General features: G+C 48.1%; 1 protein-coding gene across 1 annotated transcript in view; it reads left to right on the top strand.

Annotated features, from left to right (window-relative positions):
- Positions 1-26,063, top strand: part of FSTL1 (follistatin like 1) — a 54,841-nt gene that overhangs the window by 18,143 nt on the left and 10,635 nt on the right. The window contains exons 3-5 of the mRNA XM_009557003.2: positions 21,974-22,078; positions 23,282-23,411; positions 24,960-24,992. Coding sequence (XP_009555298.1) covers positions 21,974-22,078; positions 23,282-23,411; positions 24,960-24,992 — 268 coding nt within the window. The remainder of the gene's footprint in view (positions 1-21,973; positions 22,079-23,281; positions 23,412-24,959; positions 24,993-26,063) is intronic.

Raw genomic sequence — 26,063 nt, 5'->3', positions numbered from 1 at the left:
GTGTTCAAAAAGCATGTAGATGTGGCACTTCAGAATGTGGTTTAGTGGGCACAGTGGTGTTGGGCTGACAGTTGGACTGGACGATCTTGGAGATCTTTTCCAACCTTGATGATTCTATGATTCTAAGACAGGGGCTTTCAGGTCTCTGCTAAGCCCTTCACAGTTAGGGAGACATTTTGTTCTGTTCTTGTCTGCTCTTCCAATCCTTAGATATGGTGCCGCGAGTCTGCAATCGTACTGAAAACCAATGATCGTCAGCAGTTCAGTCTAACACATTGGGCTCTGAATTGTAGTGGCTGAGGCACAAGCATGAATTTCTTTCTGCTGACTTTATTAGAGGAGCAATAAATTCTGGCTGGTCAACAAGGTGGACAGCCAAGGCTGGCAGACAGCTGTGCAGGCTAATGTCTTAAGCTGTTGCAGCTGGATTTGCCAGAGGCTGTCTATTGGAGTTAATTTTTTCCCCTCTGAAAATAACGGCAAAAACCCGCTTGTCTTCACTGGGTGCTGTGGGATAACCTACCCTCCCAGAGGAGTAGCTCCTCTTACCTCTCCAGGACAGCCCCAACTGCAAAATAGCTGCTTAACTTCGCACAGACTTTGCTATCCTGTGCTTAATTGAATCTGTAAAATAGTGTGACCTTCTTTTCAGTTACTTGCCACATTCATTAAATGGCAGATTTTCTCTCTCAAATACCAAAATTGTTTACACTACATTAAGCAAGGGAAACTTGCCAAATATTTTTTGCTTGTTTAACTTAAAATACATCCAACCTCAGTGTGCTCCCCCTGACTTTGATTTGATTTTGACATAAAGCATGTAAAACACCAAGTTTCAGCCTGCCACAGATGTCTCTGTGGCATCTATACAGTTCCCAGTAACAAGGGGATTTGTAGAGAAACATGAACTCAGCCATTCCTACAGAGTTGCTACCAAAGGGAGAGCATGGTCATCGCCCTCTATTTGTGGAACTGAGCACCCTGGAAAAGAGAGGATATTTTCAGACAGTGTTAGTCTGGTGCTGTGGGCTGGGTTTCCAGCAAGGCTGAAGGATTTTGTTTCCCTTTCCTATCTTTCAAGTGTTTCTAGTATCTGTGCGCATCAGGCTGTTTGAGGGGAAATCTGCCTTGGCAGAAGAACCAAAGTAGTTCTGATGTTTTTTCTCTTCAAGGCAGGAGGTTAGAGGGAGGCCTGGGTACAAAAGGTAAGTAAGAGAATGTTAGTCTTCTGTAACGTAGTTCCCAAAAGTCTGGGAAGCCAATGCTTACCTTTATGTGATCAGCGGGGTCACTTGCAGTTCAAGGAGGAGGGGTACATCGTGGGAACTCCAGTTGCATTGGTAGGCTTTGGTAGGGTTGTGTTTGCAAGTTGTATCACAGACACTGTCTGATTAAGGCGCCTAGCAAAACTGCCTAATATCTGGCTTCTTGCTCTTATATGGAAAAATAGATACACAAAAAAATGCAACTGTTAAATGAGCAAGCGAAAACAAAAACCCATGGGAGTAACCTATCCCCAAGCCAACTGAGCTGGCTTTAATAATTGGAGTTTCGTTGTCTGTGCAGAGATCTTGGCTTCCACTGCTGCTACAAACTTTCAGGTTTCTGGGATGTTTCCCAAGGTCTGGCACAATCACCTTCACTGCTCAGGGAGGAATGGCTGCAGGTACCATTTACTTCTGTGTGAGTCACTGCCTTGTCATTTGTCTTGCTCCACCACCTTTGTTTTGCCTTGGATGCCCCCATCCCATGTTCCTAAGCTCCAGGGCATAAATCCGCTGAACTGCAGCTCCAGCTGCCATGAAAAATTCATTTCTGTTGAGAGATAAATGCTGCTTGGGTCATCAGGGCAAACAGCACTTGGAGATGGTGCCTTGTATGGGCCAGACCCAGCTGCCCAGAAGGACCCTGGCCCCTGAAGGAGTGAGTACCATAAAGAGTTGCTGTTCTGCATTCCTCAGTGCTGTTTGCCTCTGTGGTACAAAACATTCGTTATTGTATTTTGTCGTCTGCTGCACCATCTATCTTAGCCCATTAGAACATTTGCTGGTTAATTACTTAATCTGCCATCTAACCTCTGTAAGGCAGGTTGCTGCTACATCTCTCTTGCAGTGGACAAAAACAAGCAAATGAAGCCATCGCCTTAGGAGGTCGTCATGCTCTGTCTACCGATGTGGTGGCAACCGTTGACTCCGTACCTCTAGGAGTACAGGGCTATGCTTTTCTTTTGAGAAAATATAAAGAAAAAAAAAACAGTGGAAGGTCAGAGATGAGGCGTGAGCTGCCTACATGCTTGGCCCTTGGATCCACAGTGCTTGCTTACCAAGTGACTGAGAGGGACAGCAGTTTCATCAGTGGAGCAGCAGTAGCTCAACCGCCTTCACAGGCAAAAGTTCTGCAGTACTTGTGCACCTCATTTGTGCTGGTGCATATTCAGGCTCTGAGCTGGATCCCAGCATGCAGCTGGTTTGATGAGTGAATATACAACACACACCGGGACCTACTGCCACAGGATCCAGGTCCCATATCAGGCTCTAGCTCCAGGGGATGGTCATGTCCTACCTGCCCTGTCCTCCTCTCTCTAGTCTCAGTCATATTCTGAGCCTGATTCTTCTATGCAAAACATCTGCTGACTCAGGTCTCCACCCTTCTACTATTTGTCTTAAATTACTGTTTTCTTCTGGCATCAGCACTGCTGGCTGTGATGACTGATGGCCTGCAAGGGACATGTAGTCCTCTGTTTTTCAGTTCATCGCTCTGTGCTGCACCCCAAGCAGCAGCTGCCTGTGAAATCCTGCAATTCCAAAAAGAGAGCTTATTTGGTCATTGCGTTCAGCTAGAGTTTGGGCAATGTGATTAGGATCTGTGACCTGTAAGGGGACGGACTGGTTTTAGCAGGGAGTGGAGTTTCAGAAGGAGAGTCATCAGACACTAGGAAGGTCACTGACTGTGTTTAAACTGGCGATTTCCATACACATACACTCACATACACTTGCTACAGTGTCCAAGAGGTGTGGCTATCGCCCCACAAGCAAGAGGCACCAGGGTGACTCTTCTACCAAACCAACCTCTTGCAGAGGCACCAAGGACTGTTCTGTGTTCTAAGCACAACTTTAACAATTCCTCAAACACAAACAAAACAACTTAATCTAGTTCTCAGAAACCACTGACCTTTTTCTGTTGATACTTTAAAAAAGAAAAGTCAGCCTGAGGCAAACACCTGGCACGGAAAAATTTCCACCTGAGCAGTTCAGTGCTGGCAAAGTTCTCGGCAGAAGAAAAGATGAGAAGTGGCAGGCTGTTTTTAAGTGCTTTTGGGGTGCTACCTGTTCTACCCATAACACGGAGTGACACTTTGACTTCTGTGAATCAGCCAGCTTGACTGCTCTCCGTTTCTCTGAGAACCTTCAGAGGAGGTCAAGCCATGAAGTATGAACCCAAGTGAAGCTGGAGGTCAGTCAGAGCTGCTGTTTCAGTGTGTCTTGATCTTTTCCAGACAAAATAATGTCTTGTAAATCCTCTCCTAATGAGAATGGCTGCGTGTGAATTACCTGTTGGTTATTGGTGGTCTGTGCCATGTCTAAAACTTGCAGACCACACCAGTGGCCCTGCTCATCCTTTGACAGCATGACCAAGTGAGCTTGGGTGCCTGGGGTTTTCCTGCTGGTGCCTGGCCCTGTTTAATTTCCCAGGTGCTCAGCCTCAGCGCTCTGTGCCCATCCAAGAACCACCCAGTTCCCTTCATTTTCCCTTTCTGTCTGGTGTTTAGGAGAGGATTGCTCTCAATCAGCCATTCGTGGTTTCTCCTGCTGCATGGGGATATTCCTGTCACCGACTGAACTTCAAGGAGCTTTGTTGGGATTAGCATAGACATGGAGGATTACTGAAATATCCATCATATCTGCTATGAATTCACTTCCTTTAGTACTTCAAACTCTTCCCCCTTACTGTTGGATTAGTAGTCTTAGCTATTTCTAATGAGTTTGTGGAAACACTGGTATGGAGGCAAACTGAAGCTGATGGATTGACACTGTTTGATGCATACCATGGAGGAGTCTCCAGATGGTTATGATTTCTAGTTTTTAGTGACATGACTGCAAGTAACATAGAGGCAAAAGCTCATGTAACTTAGTTATCCAGTGCACCAGTTGTGTCCCAGCTACGAGATCTATTCTCTGTTTCTGAGCAATTGAGTTCTGTGCAGTAAAATATATCTCCTGTGAAAGCTCTTGTTCTCCTGTCTCTCCATGTAAAATTCCGTCACCAACAGCTTCAAGGACAATGCTGCATTGCTGAGGCATTTTGACACTGTAGAATTTGTCTTGGGAAAGAATGTAATTGTATTTTTTTCATAACAAAGCCATTATACTGTCAGAAGCTTAACTTTCTGTTGCATTAGCCGACAGCCAGCAAAGATTGCTGGGAAAAGAAAGCACTTAGCTTAACCTAAATTTTTTACTAACAAGAAAAATGGAATGAAAATAAAATGAATTTATAATGAAATGAATTTATTTCTGGGCTTTCCTGTTGTGCTGTTGTTTGCTTTCATTGAGGGCATTTAGAGCTGATTAGCAGCCCTGGAGACAGAAGTCCATTATTTACACAAAGAACAGCCAGAAGTGGAGAGATAGCAATGCAGCCTCCCTCCCTCTCTTTCTCTCTACTCCATCCTCTGCATCCTTCCTGCATTCCCAAAATGAGCCTCAAGTTTGTCCTGAAGTGATCATTCTTCAGCAGGGAGAGGACAACTAAGTCTGTGGTCTGCTGCCTTCTGTTGAACATGCCAGCAGAGATAGAGAGGATTTGCTGATAGCCCTGGTCTTCTCAGGATCAGGTCCCTGTGCTCCTGGAGAAGAACATGGGATGCTTTCGTTGACTGCAGTCTGCAAAAGGCTGTTGTGGGTGCTTGAACCTATCTACGCTTAACCAGCCTTCTTGGAAGCGGGATCACAAGAAATGAGGAGGATGAATATGTGATCCCCCTCAAGAGATTTTTGCGAAAGGCTGCACAAAAAGAATTGTTTCTTCTCATGAGAGTTAAGGCTGGGGGAACAAAGTGAGAGAGCCAGATGTGAGCCAGTCTGTGGCAGCATTCCTACCCTCCTCCTCCTCCTTCTCTCGGAGAAGTTCCAGAGCCTTCCACACACTCTACCTGGGGTGGCACAGGCACTTAGACGTGTGAAGACATCCCAGGCCTCTGTGCAATTGTTGCCTGCGGTATCGTGGGTTTAATTGCAGGATATACAGTGATTCATTTGAGAGCATGTAGGGAAAATGCTGGCTTGCTTTCTTTCTTTCTTTCAACTGTCCGTTGGGGTAGCCAGAGTGGTTAATAATGGCTACCTGCTCCAAAACAGTAGGGGATTTGGTTCTGGAGGGAGCTGCTCCCTCTCTGAGAAACAGCTAGAGCTGCCTCACGTTTGGAGTTGTTTCTTCCCAGGCTAATGCAATCAAGAGCAAAACCCTTCTGCTTTCTTTCTCCATCCCTAATCTGGTATGTCATGTCTTGTTTTATGGAGGGTTCTTTTTCCCTGTAGGGAGTGGGAATTTGGTGGTCATAACTTATTGTCCTGAATATAATCTTCACTAAGATGGGCAGACGAGGTGCTCAGAGATATGGTTTAGTAGTGGGCAGGTATGGTTGGACTCGATGATCTCAAAGGTCCTTCCCAAACAGTTCTCTGATTCTAAGCTGACACTGTAGCACTCAAGAGAGAAATTAAACAGCTGATGGATGGCAGGATTAGTGGTGTAGCAAGGAGTCACCTAAGAGGACTGAGTTTATTACCAGGAGCATCTTTGCTGGAAACACCACGCTGCAGTGATGTTTTGAAGGAAACGCAATAAACTTCCCCTCTGGGCTGTTGCCTTTGCTCTGCTCAGGGCTCCCTAGTCCAGGGCAAGGCTTGGGGTGGTGCCAGTGGCACCTGAGGCTCAGTAGTGCTGGGATGCAGAGACAGAGCTCTACCAGCCACAGCTCCTAGAGCAGCTATGAGTTGTATTGGTGATCAGGCAGGTGGCACAAAGGCACTGCGATTTTTGTGAGGCAGTGTGGAAGGGGGCCATTTGACTGCCCATGTAGCATGAAACAAGGATGATACTTGTCTCAGGGAGCTATCACATCTAGAGAGGATATCCAAAAAGAGCCGCTTCTTTATTCTGTCTTCCTTTACTGGCTGTAATCTGTCTTGTGCGCATATGGTAGCTGTGCAGTTTATGCACTTACAGAGAAAGCGCATGCCGTTATTTCAGCCCACCTCTGAGTCATGACAGTGGGGGAAAGTAGGGAAGTACTTGCTTCAAACCAGATGATGGACACAAACTGCAAGGACATTGCTTTTCAGAGCATGCACAGCAGGAGCAGGCCAGCCCCAGCAGCAGGGGCTCCCTTGCACAAAGAAATGGGCATAGTGGCCATCTAAGGGAATTCTGTGGTTTTCGAAGCAATCCCTGCTCCAAGCCTGTTGGTGTGACTCTTTTGCTGGCAGGAAGCAAAAAGGGCATCATGATCCCCCCATGGCAGGGGGAGTTTCACCTCTTTATTTCAATGAGGCTGAGATTTTTCCATTTGGATCCAGCTGGTTCGGAGTAGTGAGGACTGCAACCACCAGCCAGGCTCTGAGCTTATCTCTGCCAGCAGCCTTAGCCGCAGGCCAGTGTGATCCTCAAGAGCCACCTTCAGCTCTCCGGAGTTGTGCCAGCTTTGCTCTGCCAGAGGGAAGGTATGGGTTTGGAGAGTTGCAGGGACACCACTTGTCTGGCTGGTTGTGAGGGTTATGGCTGAGCTCCTTCACCAGTGCCAGAATTTAAGTGAGAGCCACTGGTGGGGACAGTATGCTAGGCTGAAATCCTGCCAGACTACTGGCAGACTCTCCCTTTTAACACTGCAATGGGGCTAAGTTCTACACTGAGACCACGAGCAAGCTTCTGTCCAGTGTTTGGGGTCAGGAATCTGGTTTGGCTTGTGCTAGAGCTGGGTGGGGGAAATGGGGTGCACACAGATGACTGCATTGCAGCACCTCCCCCACCGCCCCAGGTCCTATTGGCCTCTCCAGTGTTGCTCACACCCTGGAGTTTCTGCCCAAAGACCTCAAGTGCTCTTTGAGTTTCTTCCCTATAGCACGTCGCCCAGGCAGTGATGCTTCGCATGCTTGCTCTGTGACGTGCTCTGGGAGCTGTGGGAACGAGAAAAATGAGAAACACATGTTGTAATTAATCAGGTTTGCGTGCTGATAGCATCACGCCCTCTACATTTTGCATTGTGTCTCCTTAATGCCATCGTAGCCTTTAGGAGAGATAGGGGAGCTGCCTTGTTTTCTGCTGGGCTGGTTGGGGATCCTGGAGGGTCACTGCTGGCCCCAAAGCAGAAAGGGTTGTGCCAAGGCCTTGCACTGTACCTGGCAAGTGTGGGTTTGCCAGCCAGCAGGATAGTAGCCTTCTCTTTGAGCTAGAAGGCAGCTCCTCCTCCCCGGCAGTGTGCCTGCAGCTGCTTCGAGGAAAGCCTGCGAGCCAGGAATGCGTAAGAATGCCGGCATCTGTGTGCACTGACAGCCTTTCATCTCCAAAATGCAGCTCAGCCAGGCCACAGGGCAGAAAGCAAAACATCCTGGGAAGAGCTAAAGAAGTATTAGAGAATACTTTGTGCTTTTGGAGGTGGTTCAAGCAGTGATCCCTCTTCTAGGAACACTGGCTGCAGGAAGCATGGAGAGCCTCAGGGTCACTAGGAGGGCTCAGAGCTCTATACCTCTAGCTCGGGGCAGTATGGAAGTTCATAGCCGGGCCCTAATACCTCGTTGCTGTCTCCAGAGCAGTGAGGAAAGAGGGACGGGCAAGCATTTGGGTCGCAATCATAGAATCATTAACTTTGGAAAAGACCTCTAAGATCATCAAGTCCAACTATCAGCCCAAAACCACCATGCATACTAAACCATGTCCTGAAGCATCACATCTATGTGTTTTTGAACACCACACCACAGTGACTCCACCGCTTTCCTGGGCAGCCTCTTCCAGTGCTTGGTGGCTCTTTCAGTAAAGAAATTCTTATCAATCGTTGCATCTGGCTGGCACTGGTGGCCTGCCCTTACTGGTCTGGGCTCAGATAGGCTACCAAAGTTCAAAAACCCCGTTTAAGGTGGCTGCAGTGATGCATTCGAGTTGTTTTACCTCTGCAAGTTGGGTCACCTCTGGATGCCTGCATAGGCAACAACAGAGCATCTCTTGAAATTGCCTGAACAAGGGAACAAGAGAGCTGGGAAGATGACTCAGGCACCCTGTTCCCCAACCACAACCAGTACTGCGTGGTCTCAGCACAGGTTCTGGGCGAAGGTTCGCTTCTCAATGCGAGCCCGAGTGTGTCTCTATACTACTCTGTAGTGCAGGTATCAGCCTCCCATTTGAGCTTCTATATGCAAACCTCCAGATACCCATTACTCCGCTAGCTGGGTTTGGCTGGTGCCAGCAAGAAGAATGATCATCTCCTCTGCTGAGAACTGCGCAGCTCAGCCGGGACATGAGCATAGGCTCCTCAGGGTCTGAAGGACAGGAAGTGATGGGACAAGACTGAGTGTTCGAGAGGGAACTGGAGCAGAGCAGAGAAGGAAAGGTGTTTGAAGCCCTGGTGGTACAATTTGGGTGGGGAGCTGCCTCATAAGTCATTTCTGTTTGCTTTGCTGGAGTGACTCAGAGGAGAGGATGCTTTCCCTGAAGCAACATCTATTTGGGTTATCATAACAAGCAAATGGAGCTGTGCTTTATTTTTCTGTTTGTTTGGTTTTTTTAAGTCAAGCCATGGGAGTCAGCATTAATAGTCTTCCCAACCAGACAGGAAAAAATTCCATGATTGCAGAGAGAGGGTAAGAGATGTCTGCAACAGTTCTTCGTTATTTCCAGACATGGTCACAACGAGCCAGATGGAAGGAGATGAAAGAGTGAGAATTGGTTGCTTTAGACACCAAATAACGATGTTTTAGGAATAAAGCCATGGGAATATTGTTTTTTAAGTTCCCTAGCTGAATCAGAGAGTCAAACCAAAGATTTTTTCAGGTCAGCTGAAATTCATTTTTTCTTCTCAACAGAAAAAAGGAACTGACCAAACAAAAAGTTGCTAAGTGTATCAAAACCTGATTTTGTTTTGCTCTCTAACTTTTAAGTTTACATACAACACTTCATTAAGTATGTTTCAACGTTTAAAAGAGAAAATAGTTCACTTCATCTTAGAAATAATTTTGGAATCAAAGCTGTTCCCCAAACTAGGCACAAATTTCCACATAGTTTTGGCCAACCTCAAATTGCATTTTCCAGTGAATTAGCGCTCTGTCTGAAAAATGTTGCCCAACCTTATTTAGGGATTATAGGAGATCACTAATTGCTTCTCTTGTTTCCCAATCACAGAATTGCTTTTGGGCTGCAAATACTGATGAGTCTGTGCTCTCAGCTTGGCACAGAGGCCATGGGGTGATACAGGGAGGTCCGCTTTGTAAGAATTGGAGAGTAAATGAGACTGCATGTGTGGTCATGGGGTGTGCTGCTTCTTATGGGAGCAGCAGAGGTTATTCCCTACTAGATTACATTTACCCTTCACTTCCTATACTGCTCTGCTGCTCTGAGAGGGAACCTAGTTGTAATGGGTATGTCGTGAGACCAGCAGTTTGTAAGCTAGCAGGTTGGGGAGGTGTCAAGGAAATACATTCCATCTTGCTTGCTGATAGCCCACACAACATAGTTTGTCTCCTGTTCCCCTTCTGTCTATGCTGGGTTAACTCAGGAATGAGTCAAGGGATCTACCAAGACACAACAGTGTGAGCACAAGGAGCTTGCCTGAGAGAAAACCTGGATGTTTGACCAAGCATCTTGAGCGAGAGGAGGGTTCAGCAAAAGCTGCAGGAGCAGTGCAGGGGCAAAGAGGCTGCGAGTGGCTGTGGCGCTTATAGCCCAGTGTGATACCCATCCTTGGGGTGACCATGGGAAGGCTGGAAACCCTCAGACTTAGGAAGTTTTCTTCTTTCGTGCTAGCTGTGGCAGTTACCATAGTGATGGGATTTTATAGTATATTTCATAGTGATGCTACCAATTTTCTCATGGCCTTCTCGCCTTATCAGAGTTTCCTCCCAGCTGTCTCAGTAAAGAGATCAGCCATTAAGTGTAGGTCAGAGACTTACAGTGCTGTCTCCCCATTGCAGAGGAAAGACTCTTCAGGATAGATGTGAAATGGTGTTAGCTTTGCACAGGGATGATTTTTGGTGCAGATGCCTGTGCTGGAGGCTTTCTGGGGCATGTCAGGCGCAGCAGGAGTTGAAAAGAAGTAGCTGGTCCTAACTCAAGGGTCACGGTTCACATTGCTCTGGATCCTGAATGGCCCAACACTGCTGCTCTGTGATCCAGCTGTGGGGCTGAGGGGTGACTACCCCTGCAGTTTAATGGGATTTGCTTGTTGCTGATGTTTCTGAGGGCAGAGAAAAACACATGCACATCTCTCCCTGTAGTTTTTATGCGTGTGCAGCCCTCCTTGTGTAGTTTTCACAGCAAGGATTTTTCACTTAGTTTTTACAGCAGTGTTTTTCCTCTCCTCTTTCCAATATAAACGAGTAGGCGCACACACCCTTCTGCTAGTTGTAAGGTCTTCAGTAGTAAAAGCTGAGGCTAGAAGAACCTAGAGAGCATTCTTTGCATCTGTCCACCTCCTGAAATCCTAGTTTGTATATGACAGAGCTTTGGCAGACTTGTCTTCAGCTCCCTCTGGCTACAGGGACACAGTTTAACCTTTGATGGAGCTGTACCTTTTTGGCAGATGTACTACTGACAAGCAGACTCCAGGTTAGTTTCCTAGCCTTCCCAAACTGCTCCTCTCTCGCTTGTTTGTTTTACCCAGCTTGTGTTTTCATATTCTCCCATAGTTACCAAATTATTCCCGACTCTATAGTTTCAGGAAGGGGATGCTTGGTCAAGACCTCAAGCCAAGAGAAGTTGTCTGGACAAAATAATGCCTAATAATGGGATTTATTCTGACCCTTACTTATTGTTCCCACTGTTCAAAGGGGTTATTGTGACTTTTCGTGTAGTAAAGCAGCTTCAAAGGAGATAAATGACTGTGGCACAGAGTACTGTCACCTGGGGATTCTCTTGCAGAGCCACCTTCAGCAGAGGCATTGAGTGGAGCGGCCCTGAAGCTGCTCAGCATTAGCGGAGAGCTGGGCAAGTCCTTGACCAATGATGGAAGATGGGAAGTGCAAAACTGGCTTGTGTCCAATTCTGTTCTCACTCTCCCTCCCACGCTGAGGCTGACTCAGTATTTCCCTCCAATCACACAGTGGTTTTCATTGCTTTTCTGCAATATGCTGTGTTAGAAGGTGGGTAAAGAAGGACTAAGGCACGGAGCTAGTCAAATCCATTGCCTTAGCGATGGGAAGAAATCTACTGAGGCCTCTTGCACAAGAAGCTGGAGGCTGCTGGTAAACCTCAGCATTTCCTGCACTCCGTGTTCCTCTTGTGTATCCAGTTACTGGAAGAGATGAGGAGATGCCATAGGGTTGTAAATCCTAACTTGCCTCCAACTGCTCAGCTCGCTCTTCCCTTTCCTCCACTGGAGCCAGGTGATGACTGAGAAATGTGCCATATTTGGATCCCATAAATCATCCCAGCTGGCTGGAAAAAGAGGCAACAAGACTTACTGGCAGGGCCAGTAAAATCTGCAGGGCTTCTGGGTGTGGGAAATTAAGGAGATGAAAGATGGAAAAAAAAGGGACTGACCTGACACACAAAGAGCTGTGGGTCACCACAGATTTAGGGGTTGGAAGGGAACATCTGAGGTTGGATATGGCATGAGCAGCATCAGATTGGATAACAAGGATGGGGGGACTGCTGAAGAAGTGGACCCCAAAATGGGGACGATTATCTCAAGTCTCTGCTGCTGGGTTCTGTGGTGCTTGGAGGGAAAGAGGGGTGATGGAGTCTGTGTTTAGTGGCTAGGAAGAGTCTGTGCTCCAGAGCTCTGCTAAGACCTGGAGGCTGAGACCTCTGCTTGCCTGCCTTCACAAGGAGCTCCTCATCCTCCTCCTTCACACTCTCATGTTGGCAAGGTCTTCCTCCGACCGCTCCTAAGGTAGTGTGACTTGTCTCATGTGCTCAATGGCCCCTCCTGTTGAAATTTAGGAATCAATGCTGGTTGTGGTTTTATTTTTATGTTTTAACAAAATAGGATGGATAATTGAAGTTCCCAGAAGTCCAGCCATGGCAAAATGGAGCCTGGCCCAAGGCAGTCGGGGTCTAGGAAGGGTGGTTGTAGCCAAACAGGGGGTATGACTTGTGTGTCAGATTGTGAAGTGGTTTTGGCTCTGGACCAGGGAGCAAAGGGAGCTGAGCTGCTGCATTCTGGTAGTTCTTGAGCAAATCACCTCCCTTGGACCTTTCTTTTTCGATCTTCACATGAGGAGGATGATACCAATCTCATCCTGCAGGTCCTGTGGGACTGCCTTCATTTAGGACTTTTCATGTGCACTGAGATCCTCCTCTGTGCGTGAGGGTTATTTTCTTAACAAAATACTAAGTGATTAAATGGATTGCTCCTTCTGAGAAACCACGGTGCAGCACTTGCACCTCCTCTCCTCCCATGGGACTCCCTCTGCCCTGCTCACAGCTGCAGCCTCTCCAGCTGGCTTGGCATGCACAAAGCAGTGTCTGATCTCCTGCCTCCGTGCCTTGCCAGGAGCCAGCATTAGCAAGAAAGTTTCTGGTGGCTGCAGAGGAGCTGGCAGTTTCACTGCATGATGCAGCAGGAGGGAATCCAACCTCTTCTTCCAGAAGGGCTGCAGGGATAGGTGGAGGGAAGAGGACTAAGAGACAGTGCAGGTTGGGGCTGCTACAGTTTTGAAGCTGAGTGCGAGCGGGGTTTTAGGGTGAGTGGCAGAGCAAGGCTGCAGCAAGGAGAACGCAGCCAGACGCAGGCTCCCTTCCTTCTAGCAGCCATTTTCCAGACTTGTTCGCAGTAGAGATTTCCTCTTCCCCAGACTCTCATGTCATTGTTCCCCTTATGGGGCCTCACTGGTCATTGCCTTGTGGTGGAAAATATGAGGCTGTGGGGCCAGAGCACAGACATTCCTTCCAGTTTAAAAGGGAAAACAGAGTCCTCACACAGTGGAGTCCCGAAGAGAGGTGTGCCTGACACAGTAAACTGTTAGCAGCATCACACTGTAAGAGAAATCAGCTGTTTGGCAGACACCTTTCTCCTTTTGATTAGGTTGTGGGGAGAAAAGCCTCCTTCCATTCAGTTGCTGTTGCCCTTTGCCTTGCAGGCACCAGCTTCTGCCTGCTTTCTGTGGGACACGAGAAAGCCCTGGCTGGTGTGTTAGGGCTGCAGTCTCTGTTGGGGGGCCAGGCCACTGGGGTCAGTGGGGAGGTAGAGCTCCCTGTATCTACTATGCTAATCTCTGCAAAGCAATACTGCCAAAGCAGTCTTTCTTGTAGAAGAATCAGATGTCTTCATCTCCTCAACAAAGCCACAAACAAATATCCACAAGCAGGCTGCCACAGTCAATGTTGTTTTTCCACGGCCCTGTGCAGGTATCACTGACCTCATGGGCTCCCCTCATCACAGAGGTCAGTTAGAGCCTCAGTGTTCTCCAGCTCATAAGGTGGACACAGCCAGTTCATGGATCACGGACTGATCAGCCCACAAGGGTCACACACAAATTGACGAGGTACAGGTTTTGCAGAGAAGGAACCTCCTCTGAGCTCTGGGAGTTGGAGGTCCCTTCCTCTATTGTCTGCTTGTCTCTGAATCCAAGTTTTCTGGGAATACACCCCAATTCTCAGCATGGGCAGAGATGTATGATCTGGCTTGTTTCCCATTAGCAAAAGTCAGCTGTCATTAAATATTTATCTATTAAGCATTCAAAAGCCTTTCAGTGGTTGCATTTTGTTGTGTGATGTATTTGGCGAGCCAGTCCTGGATGTCAGCTGAGAACAGGAAGAGACACAGGGAAAGATTTGCAAAGTGGAGTGGTGACTGGGTTCTGCATTGGGACATGAGCTTCTCTATGGCAGGCATCCCACAAGGAATGCAGCAGCTCTTGGCAGTGTGTTTGAATGGCTGTTCACAGCTCTGGGTTGCAGCTGGCTGAAGTCCCTCAGCAGCAAAAGCTCCAAGGGGTGGATGAAAGCAGAAGAGAGATGGAGAGTCTATCCTCCAGCACAAGGTGATGTTGGGGAGGGAGCACAAGGATCAGCGTTGAGGAGACTGAAGCAGGATTGGAGTGATGGCAGGGGGGCTGGGGTGCAGATTTGCCCCCAGGGCTGTGAGCAGCAGTGGTGCTGAGTCTGCTGAGAGAAGAGGCTGAGCCAGAGGAGTGCTTCATGGACCTCTGCAAAGGGATTACAGCCTGGATCACCAAGAAAGCAAAGCTATGTCAGCAGGCTGTTTCTGCTTGACTGTCTCTTGCCTCCAGTGAGTCTTGAATCTATCAGCCTGTTTCCGCCACAGCTGATAAGGTGGTGGAGGCCTCCAAGATAATGGGATCCAGCTGGTTTTGTGTTTCTACGTGACTGGCTTAATGAGAGGGACCTGCAAAGACCCCCCCATCCTTAGTCTGTACACTGCCCTGCAAGTAGCTGGCAGACGGGCCATGCAGAGAGCTGTTGGAAACTGGGCTTCATTAGTTCTGCTGCTTGCAGAACGGCTTTAAGATTTGGGGGAGGAGGAATCTTGAAGCTTTAATGGCACTGGATCCCTTTGCATCCAGCGCAGACCTCATGCTGACACCCTTCCAATAGGATATTGTTAGGACTGGAAACATGGTCAAATGTGTCTGGTCACAGACCAGGGGGGGAATCAAGCACTGGTCCAGACTTTGCCTCACAAACATCTTTTCTTTCCCTTTTTTATTAACTAGCTTGGGGAAAACCTGTTTTGGAGCCTTCTGAGCTACCCATTGATACCCTGGCTGCTCTGAGCCACAGGACATGGACCGTGTGCCTCCGGGAGGCAAAGCAAGGGGGAGCTTCAGAGTGTGCCACTTTGGGACTGGATAACACCAGACCCGAGGAAGAGTGCAATTGAGTTTTGATGTCACCCTCCAACAGTGGGTTCGGCAACCTCTGATGGCAGGTTTCCTTCCCAAGTAGAGGGTATGGAGCACTCCACAGCTGTGCCATCTTAGTAGCAATGATGTCCTGGGAGGCAGGTTTTATTGCAGAGCTCAACCAGAAATCAGGCATGGTTCAATCCCCACATGCTGGGTTTACCTCCGTTTTATCTTTGACAACTGAAGATCAAACTTTCCAAGTCAGACTTTAAGGCTATTTGTGTGAGGTTTCTTCCAGAGTCTGCAAATGTCCTGAGGCAACAGCCCTAATGAAAAGAATTTGCAATGTTCACCTTACCTACCTATTTATGGAAAGCCCAGCGTCAGGGGTGCCTGCTTGTTTCACACTAATCTGCTCACTTTATGCTGCTGCCAAATTTCCACCCCATCATACTAGAGTGTTAGAGGATCCAGGGAGCTGCCACAGGAATTAGGTCAGATTTGTGGGGAGGCATGAGTGCTTTTCTTGTTATTCACAAACTAGAACAACAGGACAAACGTGCTGCCAGGGCCAGTGGCACAAATGGCCAGAGGTTACAGGCTGTGCCTGTGTGTGAACTCCAGCAAATGTAGGATTCTGCAGGAGGGGCGCGCTGGGGAAAAAGCTGATTTGCCCAGAGGCAGACTTGGGGAGCCAAATGCTTTTTCAGTTCCATCACTGTACGGGAGTTACTAAGTTTTCCTGACACCCTCCACCCCACCCCCAAGCTGCACTGATGCCCAGCCTTCTCTTTTTGGATATTGCAGCACAGTGTGTTGCTGACCTAGTGCTTTGTGTCTGCAAATCTTTCTGTGTTGAGAAGAAAACATTGCCAAGACAACGGCTGAAGGAAGTGCTAGGTTTTGTGGCTGGATATTAAGTTTAGAATTTGTGCAGGCAACACTGTTTACAGGTGAGACTTTGGCATGTTCAGAGAATACTTAAATCCCTACTCCTGTGTCAGTCCTGGCAGGGAACAGGAAGAAGGGGTGTGGATGGGAAGACGTAGGAAGGACTGGCTGAAAATATATGGCTGCAAAGCTCAATTCTCCATGTCTCTGTGAAGGGAATCTATTGTAAATTGTAGTGGTCGTATCTGAAAACTCCCTCCCAGCTTTTGGGGCCTGAGAATATGTGCAAGTCCTGCAACCCCAGGCATCATTTTGCTGCCCTTTAGTTTTGCCTTATCCATGTGGTACTCAAGTTTGTATAATACATGGGATTGCCTCCCAGAGGAGCTTTCATTGCTACAGTGCTTTGATTTGCTTGTGCATCAGGCAGGGCAAAAACGCAAAGCTCTGATTTTACAGCAGACAGCACAGAGCATTGTGTGAGTGGTCAAGTCATTTTGTGGATTTCCACAAACTGATGGTAGAACTGCAGAAAGGCCTGCAGTCAACTGTTAATAGCAGAAAAGCTTTTTACTTGTGTCAGTAGGAGCAGGACAGTGGGTCCTATTCCTCCATGCAGCGTGGGCAGCTGAGAAAGAGTTTTGAGATCTCCAAAAGGAGATTTTGTATGGAAGGATGCACAGAAAGCAAAAAGCAGTCTTAGGAGTTGTTTTTGAACACATTAACTCCTCATCTCCTAGCAGGGTGGTCTCTGCTCGTTTCTCAGAGCATGCATGATGGCAGAAATCCCTGCTGCTCCCTTCAGGCATGGGGCACAGTGGATGTGTAGCTGTTTGCACAGCTCTTCTCTGCTGGTGGAAGCTCATTCTTCCTTACAGAGGTGTTTTGTTGCTGAGCTGTAAATGGTTTCAGCTTTCACAGGCTGGTTAGGAAAGTCTAGGTTTCTACCAAGTGACACCAGGCAGCTGTGACTGCGCAGGGGCCAGGGGAGGGAGCAGTCAAGAGAGAGCTGCAGTGTGGAGGCTCCCTTGCAAAGCCAAGGAGCCACGATGCCTCTTTTTCCTTTGTGCATGTGGTCACTCACATATCTTGCTGAAAATGCAGATGGGCTGTCAGACACAGGCACTGATGTTGTGTTTGGGCAAGCCCTGCAGCATAAGAGTATGCGGACAATCTCTACCGGGTGCTCTGTGTTCAGAGACAGTTGTGAGTGGACATACAGAGTGCTCATGCATGGACATGTTGAACAAGAGAAAATGGCCTCAAGTTGCACCAGGAGAGGTTCAGATTAGACAGCAGGAAAAATTTCTTCACTGAAAATCAGGCACTGGAATGGGCTGCCCAGGGAGGTGATTGGGTCAGCGTCCCTGGAGGTGTTTAAAATACAGGGTAGACAAGGTGCTTAGGGATAGGGCTTGGTTGGACTCAATGATCTCAAAGGTCTTTTCCAACCAAATGATTCTATGGTTCTATGTTGGTGAAGGCGTGCTGCACTGTGTTTTGGTGCAGTCCCACCAGTGTAGAGTAGGCACAGCTGCTTGCAGGACCTTGGCCCCCTGCACTGACCCGGGCTGCACCACACCCGGCACCATGTGTCGGCACATTGAACTGCGCTCCGTCCCAGAGATCTGGGCACAGACAGGGGCTTGGAAATGCTACCAACATTGGTGCATACACTGTGTTGGGAGTCCAACTCCTTAGCGCCAGTTGCTGCTAGAGATGAGAAACAATCCTTCGCACTGCCTAATTTTAGCTCTCCACCTTGAGGCCCTGCATTGCCGGTTGCCATGGTGATCACTCACCTCCGACGATGCCACCGGCTTTCTCGCCAGCGGGTGCCTTGGAAATGTCTCCGTTTTCCTCCTTGCTCCCCAGGAAGCAACAGCTGAGGCAGAAGCAGTGCATGCGGCTCACTGCGCTGTGAGTTCAAGTCTTTTACTTGGCGCTTGCCTGTTCGCATGAAATAACCCTTCATCCATGACGTTATGTTTCCCAAGCCCTTGAAGGTGGAGTGGGTCCCTGTTCCCATTCAGTTTACAGTCTGGACTGTGCAAACATGACATTGCCCAGCTGCCCTGAGTTTCTGGCCCATGAGCCCTTGGCAAACAGCTTTCTCCATAGTCATTGTCCTAAAAGATGTCTGGGGAGGTTGTGCCCCTGTGGAGGCCACAGGGTAAAGAGTCAGGAGTGCCCCTGTGCCATGGCAAATGCTCCAGAATCCAGGTATGCCTGCTCTGGCTTCGTGCTTGCAGCTGTTACACCTTCCTGCTTGCTCTCTAGGCAACAAAGGAGTAATTAAAAGCATTGCCCAAACGGAGAGAGCTTGGGCACGTCACCTGAGGCAGGAAAGAGGAACTGCTTGTCATGGCTTGCAGTGTAAATGCCACCATGCAGCAATTAATAACGACTCTCTTCCCTTTCCCTTCCGCCTGCCAAGCACGCTGTGTACAGAATAAATGACACTTCCCAAGCCCATGGTGACAGAAAAGGGAATGGCAGCTCGCAGGGAGGAAGCAGTGTGAAAAACATGATTCCAGCCCTCATATATTGAAATTGATTTTATGGCAATGGCATTGAAACACTGTGGAGTCTTTTTTGTGTGTGACCTTTTATTTCAACCTTTGCAGTTCGTATTTTCAAGCTTTTGCAGAGTAGGTGCAAGGACAAGCTATTTAATATAGAAGTGGCAGATGCCATCCCTGCTTACTCACATGACTCCAGCAGATGGAGCTTTGTAAAGAACAAACATGACAATGTCTGAGGTAAGATCAGAATATCTGTCAAGAGAAACTGGCTGCTGGTATCTGTGAAGTTGCCAGAGAACCAGGAGTGAAAATTATGAAGCCTTATTTGCAGACCCCCACCATACTCATCCAGTCATCCACCATCATCCACCAATCCTTCCCAATTATGCAGAGGGGTTTGAGGCATTTTCTGGGAATATGACTGGAAGCTTCTAGAGAGAGCTCCCACCCTGCAGTATGCCATGACCTGTCTCTGAGCTGTGTGGCCATATCAAGCAGTGGTGGTGGCAACTGCTAACTTCATGTGTGTGTGGCTGGCAGAGGAAAGTGGTGTCTGGCTCTTGAAGGAGTTGAAGGCAGGAGGAGCGCACTTTGACCTGCAAAGCAGCTGCACTGGGTCAGGTTGCAAGGTGGGGAGGATATGAAGGTAAGAAAGGTGATACCTGGTGAAGGAAGGACATGAGAGTCTCAGAGATTTTGGGAGGGGGGCGTACAAGTAGAAGGAACTTTGTAGGTTGTAGATGGAGGATGTGTGGTTTGTGAGGTGAGCATTGCAAGGATGAGGGACACAGGGGGCTGAGAGAATTGGGATGGAAGCTGAGAGCTGCTTTTACTAAAGGTGAAGCAAGCATCCAGCTTGGTATCTTCTACCATGGCTGCTGCTGCCAGGAGGGAGGATGAGCGAGCTGGGTGTGAGAAATGCTGTGCCAGAGTGAGAGGGCAAGCAGGGAGGCAGAGCAGCTTGATTGATTAATTTCTCTGGCAAATCCCTTGGGTGAAGACAGCTGTGCCAGGACGTGGCAACCAGCTTCAACCCACTGACAACCTAGGACAGCTTAAAACAATAACAAAGAAGCAACCATGAAACCATCTTGCATTGATTAATAAGAAAAATCAGAATAACATGGCTCTCTAGCCTGGCAGAAGGCAGGTTGTCTTCAGAGGCTGTTCTGGTGGTGTCACCCTGCCAGCATCTCTGCTCCTGATCTCAGGGGGGAGAGCTGCAGGCTGGCTCCTGGGCTCCGGTCCTACAGGAGAGGGAGCTGTGGCCAGGACAGCCATGTCACAGGCCTAATTTCCAGTGATCTGAGGAGTGTCAAGGAGTCTTGCAACACAAGCTCAATCCTTGCGTACACCTGCTCAAGGCCAGCTGCTGTTGTAGCAGCACCATCTCAGCTCAGGAGGCAAGAGGCAGGTTTGGCATCAGTGGGCATGGCCAAGAATCTGCTGCTGGCAGTCCTGCCTGGCCATGGGTAAGGAGAGGCAGAGTGCTGCCATCTATTGCCTGGCACCTGGATTACAGACCTCAGTGGATGGCAGTTCAAAGCCTTGTCTAGTTCTTTTTTTGTTAGTCTTTGGCTTGGTGAATGGTAGACACATTTGAAACCCTTTAGAGAGATTGACACTTAGGTGCCTACAGTGCATTTTAGGTGTGGGAGTGCCCTCACCAGACTCCAACCTGGGAGAATTTGAGTTTTCTTTATGCTTTTTGCAAAATGAGCTTTTATTCCTTTTCTGCCCTAAGTTGCGTGAGGTTACTTTTTGTAATGAAGCACTCACATTGTTCCATCCCACCCCAGAAGCTCCTAAATAATTTGCCCCAGCCCTCCTCAGAATATAGCTAAGGAGATGTTGGTGTAGCGGAAGGGGCAGTGTCTGTCATAGCTCATAAACAATATGTGAAAGGAGAGCAAAGGGGCAGAGGGAGAATAACAGACCCTCTTCATGGCGTGAGCAGGTCTGGGACACAGTGTATGTTTCTGAACAAAGACTGGTATGTCTGAATACTATGTTTTTATTTTATGGCATGAGCAGTGAGATAGGAACTTTTGCAGAGTAGAAAAGGTATCTTGCTGTGCAAACCTGGAGAGAATCCTGCAGCAGTTTGAAAAGCCCTTCTTTGGCTTAATGACTATGCAGTAGGCCAGCAGACGAAACATTCTGAAAGCCAGGGCAAGGTCATTCGGAAAATAGCCTGGCTGTCAGTGTGGACTGTTCAGCAGAGACAGCAACTCACTGTGAAGTTGTGGTTTAAAAGCAAAACAAAATAAAACAAAACAAAAAAAGCCCCAAAAATTAGGGTAAAGAGGCAACAGGAAAAAAAAAATGTGCTCAGCATTTGTCATTATTTGTATCAACAATGCTTGCTTCTCAGCAAGTTCTGTTCCTTTTTTGATCACCTACTTTCAAAAGTATATGATGGAGGTACAGAGATTCCACAAATGAGGTTAAGAATAATACTCAGGTGAGAAGATAAAAAAAACCCTTTGTGTATTAGAGAGAAGAGTCACGGTATATATGACTGACCCACTGATTGTTTTACATTCCTCGATCTTCCATCTCTACAAAACTGTTGAGGAGGCCAGCTGGCTTGCCCGAACCCAGGTACTTAACGAACAGGCAGAAGATGTTAGATGAAATGAGAGTCACAAAGGAAACAAGCAGCGAATTAAACTGGGGTTTCCAAAGTCTGAACCCATGGAACTGTCTTCTCTTTTAAAGATCTAAGAAGAAAAAGGCATTAGACTGATAGTTAATGGTGGGTTTATTGAAAACATGGTTAAACTGTGGAAATCTTCGCTGCTAGGTGTCATTGATTTGGGAATGCAGTGGGACTTAAAAAGAAGGATTTGACAGTTACATAAACAACAAGAATGTTTGTGCTGACTTTGGCTAGGAGAAAACTTACGAAGCATATAAAATGCACTGCAGGACATAAGTCAGCTGCTGGCTGTCAGGTACCAGGAGGAGATTTTCTCTGTGAGAACTTTACTGTATAATTATCTATAACAGTGTTTCTTCCTTTGAAGAGTTTAATCTTGACCAATGGAGGCAAGATAATGAGTCATGAGATTTTGTGACAGGGGTATTATCTGGTGCCTGATGATGATTTCTTTGACCTGTTCAGTATCAAACCTTTCTCCAGGGTTATGTTCACCTTCTTAAATGCCTTGAGTAAAGAGATTTCTGCTCCCTACCCTCCATGAAAAAAATTATAAACACAGCAGTTCTTGACATTATTGTTGTCATTCGTGCTAGACTTTCTCTTGGTTGTGCTTGCTCCAGTTCTCCTAGGTGATTTTCCAGAGATAACCTCAAGGAAGTCCTGTATTGCTGGGGCTGTAGCCCTAACTCCTGCATCTGCTTCTGGTTGTCTGAGCTCTCCCATCTGTTGCAGTCATGTCTCTCTTGTTTTGCAATCTGTGCCTCACCACCTTGGTGCTCTTTGGTCCAGCCTACAAGTTCCCTGTGTTATTTTTTTGAAGTTGTGTTGCTGCTCATCTGGGTAACCTGATGTATTTCGTGTCTCTTTGTATCTTGCAGGAAGAGCCAAGGAGCAAATCCAAGATCTGTGCCAATGTTTTCTGCGGAGCTGGGCGAGAGTGTGCAGTGACCGAGAAGAGAGAGCCAACCTGCCTCTGCATTGAGGTATGGAGGCACCACAGGTTCTGCATTGGGGACAGATGTTAACATCATCACCCTCTGGCTGGGTTTCAGCTACTGGAAGGATCCCATGATGGGATCAAGGGACAAAGCTAAGGCTTTTTTTGAGCAGCTGCAAATTCACAGTAGTTCTTCAAACAGCAGGGCCTTTCCCAGTGCGATGTGAACAAAGAGTCCTGTAGGGTAGATATTGTCTGGGGCTTGCAAGCTGTGCTACTCACACAGCTGCCTACAATCTTGACACACACAGGAGGCTTGGCTGGAGGTCTTTTGTTGGGAGAACCCAGTAGGGTATTGGTATGCAGTTGGCTTTGGAGGGCACTGTAAGGAGTGTCTACAAGTTCCAATAGGACCTACCCTCACTGGTGTCTTGTTGAGGGAGGTTACAAGCACCCTACTAAAAATCAGCTTTTGTAAAATGGAAATAATTGTGGTAGAGTGCTGTGAGAATGAATAGCTCCATCCAGCAGGGAGCCAGAGGTGATTAGAAGAGCCTTTCCCAGCTGTGTAGGCACAGTGTCTCCCCACTCCACTCTGCCTTGTGCTTTTAAACCATTCCTGCCTGGCTCCTGGGAACGGGTATGTGGCTCTTTGCTCCCGCTTCCCTCAGAGCCTGCAGTTCTGACACAGACAGCCTGGTTACTGGAGAGTAAAATGCCCTGTTAGCAGGAAGAGTGTCTGTCACTTTGGGTAGGCTTGGCCAGACTGAAAGGGACAGGGGAAAGAAGCTCACAGCCTGAAGACTGGCAGTGGTGAACCCTCCCTCGACTGTAGGCTGTGCTGTTTGCTTGTTGCTGATAGCTTATTCTACATTCAGTTGCAGAAAGCTGAAGCAGAGTCTAACAGAGAGATGTAACAGAGCTGAGCAAGCAGAGGTGAGCAGAGGAGATTTACAGAAGCACCTCCAGGCAGGCATGTTCATGGCACACAGAGCAGCAGGATTACACTCAGTATTTATGCTGGACACTGATTCTCTGCTGGGTTCTCCTGTGGTGGTGGTGGTGGATTTCAGACTTCTGTGCAAGTTTTTCTGGGGTGGTAATGGATGGGTTTGGCCTACTCCAAACACCTTCTGGGCCAAGGGGGCTGTTCCAAGAGCTTCTTTCGAGCAGACTGTTGCTGGAACTTCTGTTGATCCATAACTGATTGCTGGCAGGTAAAATGATGTCTTCTCTGGGTCTCTCACAGAAATGCAAACCTCACAAGAGACCTGTGTGCGGTAGCAATGGCAAGACATACCTGAACCACTGTGAGCTGCACCGTGACGCCTGCCTCACTGGCTCCAAGATCCAGGTGGATTACGATGGCCACTGTAAAGGTAATCCTGTGTCAGGGAGTGATGAGGGCTGGCTACCCTCTAAGAGAGGGAGAGCTGGGAGCCAACCATGATAACAAGGCAGGGCAGAGGTCTCGCCAGCCAGGACCTTGTCCCACAGTTGCTGAGCAGTCTAACAGGGGAAGCCTTGGAACAGGAGCCAGGTTCAATCAAGAGTCCAGATCACCAGGCAAATTTGTGGTGTTGAAGTTGGCCTGAATTCGAGCCATGAAATCGATTCAGGATCAGGCCCAGTGATGGCAGTCCAGATCAGGCACAGACCCATAATTGCCAGACCAGTCCGTAGTGATGCAGTGTGAGCAGTCTGAGGTGGGAAGACATTCTGAAGGTCATGGCCTATATCAACAGGGTCTGTGGCAAGTACAGGAATGGTTCCAACAGAACTGAAGACAGGAATACCTGCAACATAATCCCAGGCAAGGACTAGGGGCTGAGGCATCAGCTGAAATAGGATCGTGGGTAGAGAGTGTGGATGGAGGCTCTAGGTAAGGTTGGGAGGGTCATTAGAGCCCTCATGAGTCCACTCAGAGCCCTGACACCTTGGCTGTGGTGGGATATTGGAACTATATTGTCTCACTGGGTTGGTGGGAGGGAGGCACTCAGGAGAGCAGGGCAACTTCTTGCTCCTGCCTGCCTCTCTCTGAGCTCTGGAGTTCAGCCTAGCAAGTCTGTCAGTCTACTTGCTGAGGGAAGGTCAGGCTCTCAGGATAAAGCCCCAAAGCCTATACTACCATCCAAGTTTATAAGGGACTCAAGAACTTTAGGAGCAAGGATTTTCCCTCAACGGTGGGGCTGTTTAATTCACCCCCACACCTTGGGTCCTAGCCTTGCACATGCCCATCTCTCCTGAATGAGTGGAGCCTCTGTGAAAAGAGCTGTTCCAAGAGTAAACAGATGACAAGGGAAAAGTAGCACAGGCCCAAACTGCCCAACCTCCTTTGCTGCTTGAGCAAAGCTTCTGCCAGAACCTCATGTAGCCTGTTGCTCAGAACCACAAGATCATTGATGTAGGAAGGGAGCTCCTCTCCTGATGTCATCTAATCCAAGCCCCCTGCTCAAGCAGGGTCACCTAGAGCAGGTTGCCCAGGACTGTGTCCAGTCCAGGGTTTTGCGTATCTCCAAGGATGGAGACTCCACAATCTTTTTGGCCAACCTGTTCCAGTGTTCAACCAGCCTCACGGTAAAAAAGTGTTTCCTTATGTTCAGATGGAATTTCCTGTGTTTAAATGTGTGCCCATTTCCTCTTGACCTGTCAGTGAACACTAGTGAAAAGAGTTTGGTTCAATCTTCTTCATTCCCTCCCACTAGATTCATAAAAATTGATGGTATTGGCCCTGAGCTTTCTGGTTAAACAGTCCTCAGCCTCCCCTCAGGTGACACATTTCAGTCTCTTAATCATACATGTGGCCCTCCTGTTTCCAAAGGCTCCCAGCTTCCTCTCCTCTTGCCCAAGTGGCACCCCAAGTGGGAAGAGATTTGTATTGCTTCATACTGTGCAAGAAATGTCATCTTCTGGTTTTCCATTAACAGAGAAGAAGTCTGAGAGTCCAGCTGCAAGTCCAGGTGAGAAGCCATCTCCTTGCATGGCTGGGTCCTCTGCATGTATTGAGGAAGTGAGGTGGGGAGGAGGGTCTGCTGGGGGGAGTTGAACAGTTCTGTGTAAAAGTGATGCCTCTGCACTGGCTGTTGCAGTCTGAGGTGGCAAATAGTTGAAATATGATAGCCCAGCTCTCTTCACTCTTGGGTAACCTTTCAGAGCTCATACATCTCCTGGGCCCTTCACTGTGCTGGGATGTCTCAGGGACTCTTTTGCATGGTTCATTGGGGATCTAAGACAGAGTAACTGTGGGGCTGTTGTCCCCAAATCCAAGAGTACTCTTTTGAAAAGAGACTTTGCTTCAGGAGTGGTTAGCTGGTACGTGGAGGGGTAGCACTACATAATGAATAGGGCATTGTCTGGAAGGTCAGAAGGTGTAGCTGAACCACCTCTCCCATCAGCTAACAAGTGTTTTTGATTTCCCGTACCTGGTTTATCCCCTTATGCCTTGCCTTGTGTAGTGAGACTATGGATTCTGGGGCTATGGTCTGTGATTCATTATCCATCCATGGCCTCTTAAGTGCTGGAGCTGTATAATTGTCGGCTTCCGCTTAGGACAGATGAGAGCAAACCCTTGTACAAACTTAAGGGAAAGCACCATGATCTGGGCAAAGCCACCACCTCAAAGCAGCGTCAAGAAAGTTCAACATTAAACATGCAGAAACCGTCCGTCCAGTTATGATTGTAGTCACTGGATTCAGAAGGAGATCCTTAGTGTGTGTAAGCAATGCAAATGCACACTGATTCCCCTTCTGGCTCCATTGGCCTCTGGGCAGGCGTGACAACTCTCAGAAGCCAGAAGATCTAGGCTTTCAATTTTGCTTCGAAATATATAGTTCAGTGTTAGCACACAAGGTGATATCCACCTACAGAAACCTGGGACTCTGGAGAGCACTGCAAACAAGCCCAACCTGTTCTGCATGGCATCGGGAAGCTTGGGGACCCTGTCAGTCGCCTTCCTCCCACAGTATGGGGACTCCACACCGAGAGGAGTCAGGCCCGGGTTGCTCTTCCACAAATTTCTGGAATGGGAAGGC

The sequence above is a fragment of the Cuculus canorus genome, chromosome 1, assembly GCF_017976375.1.
Source record: "Cuculus canorus isolate bCucCan1 chromosome 1, bCucCan1.pri, whole genome shotgun sequence".
Lineage (NCBI taxonomy): Eukaryota > Metazoa > Chordata > Aves > Cuculiformes > Cuculidae > Cuculus > Cuculus canorus.
This window is presented reverse-complemented; position numbering and strand designations above follow the sequence as displayed.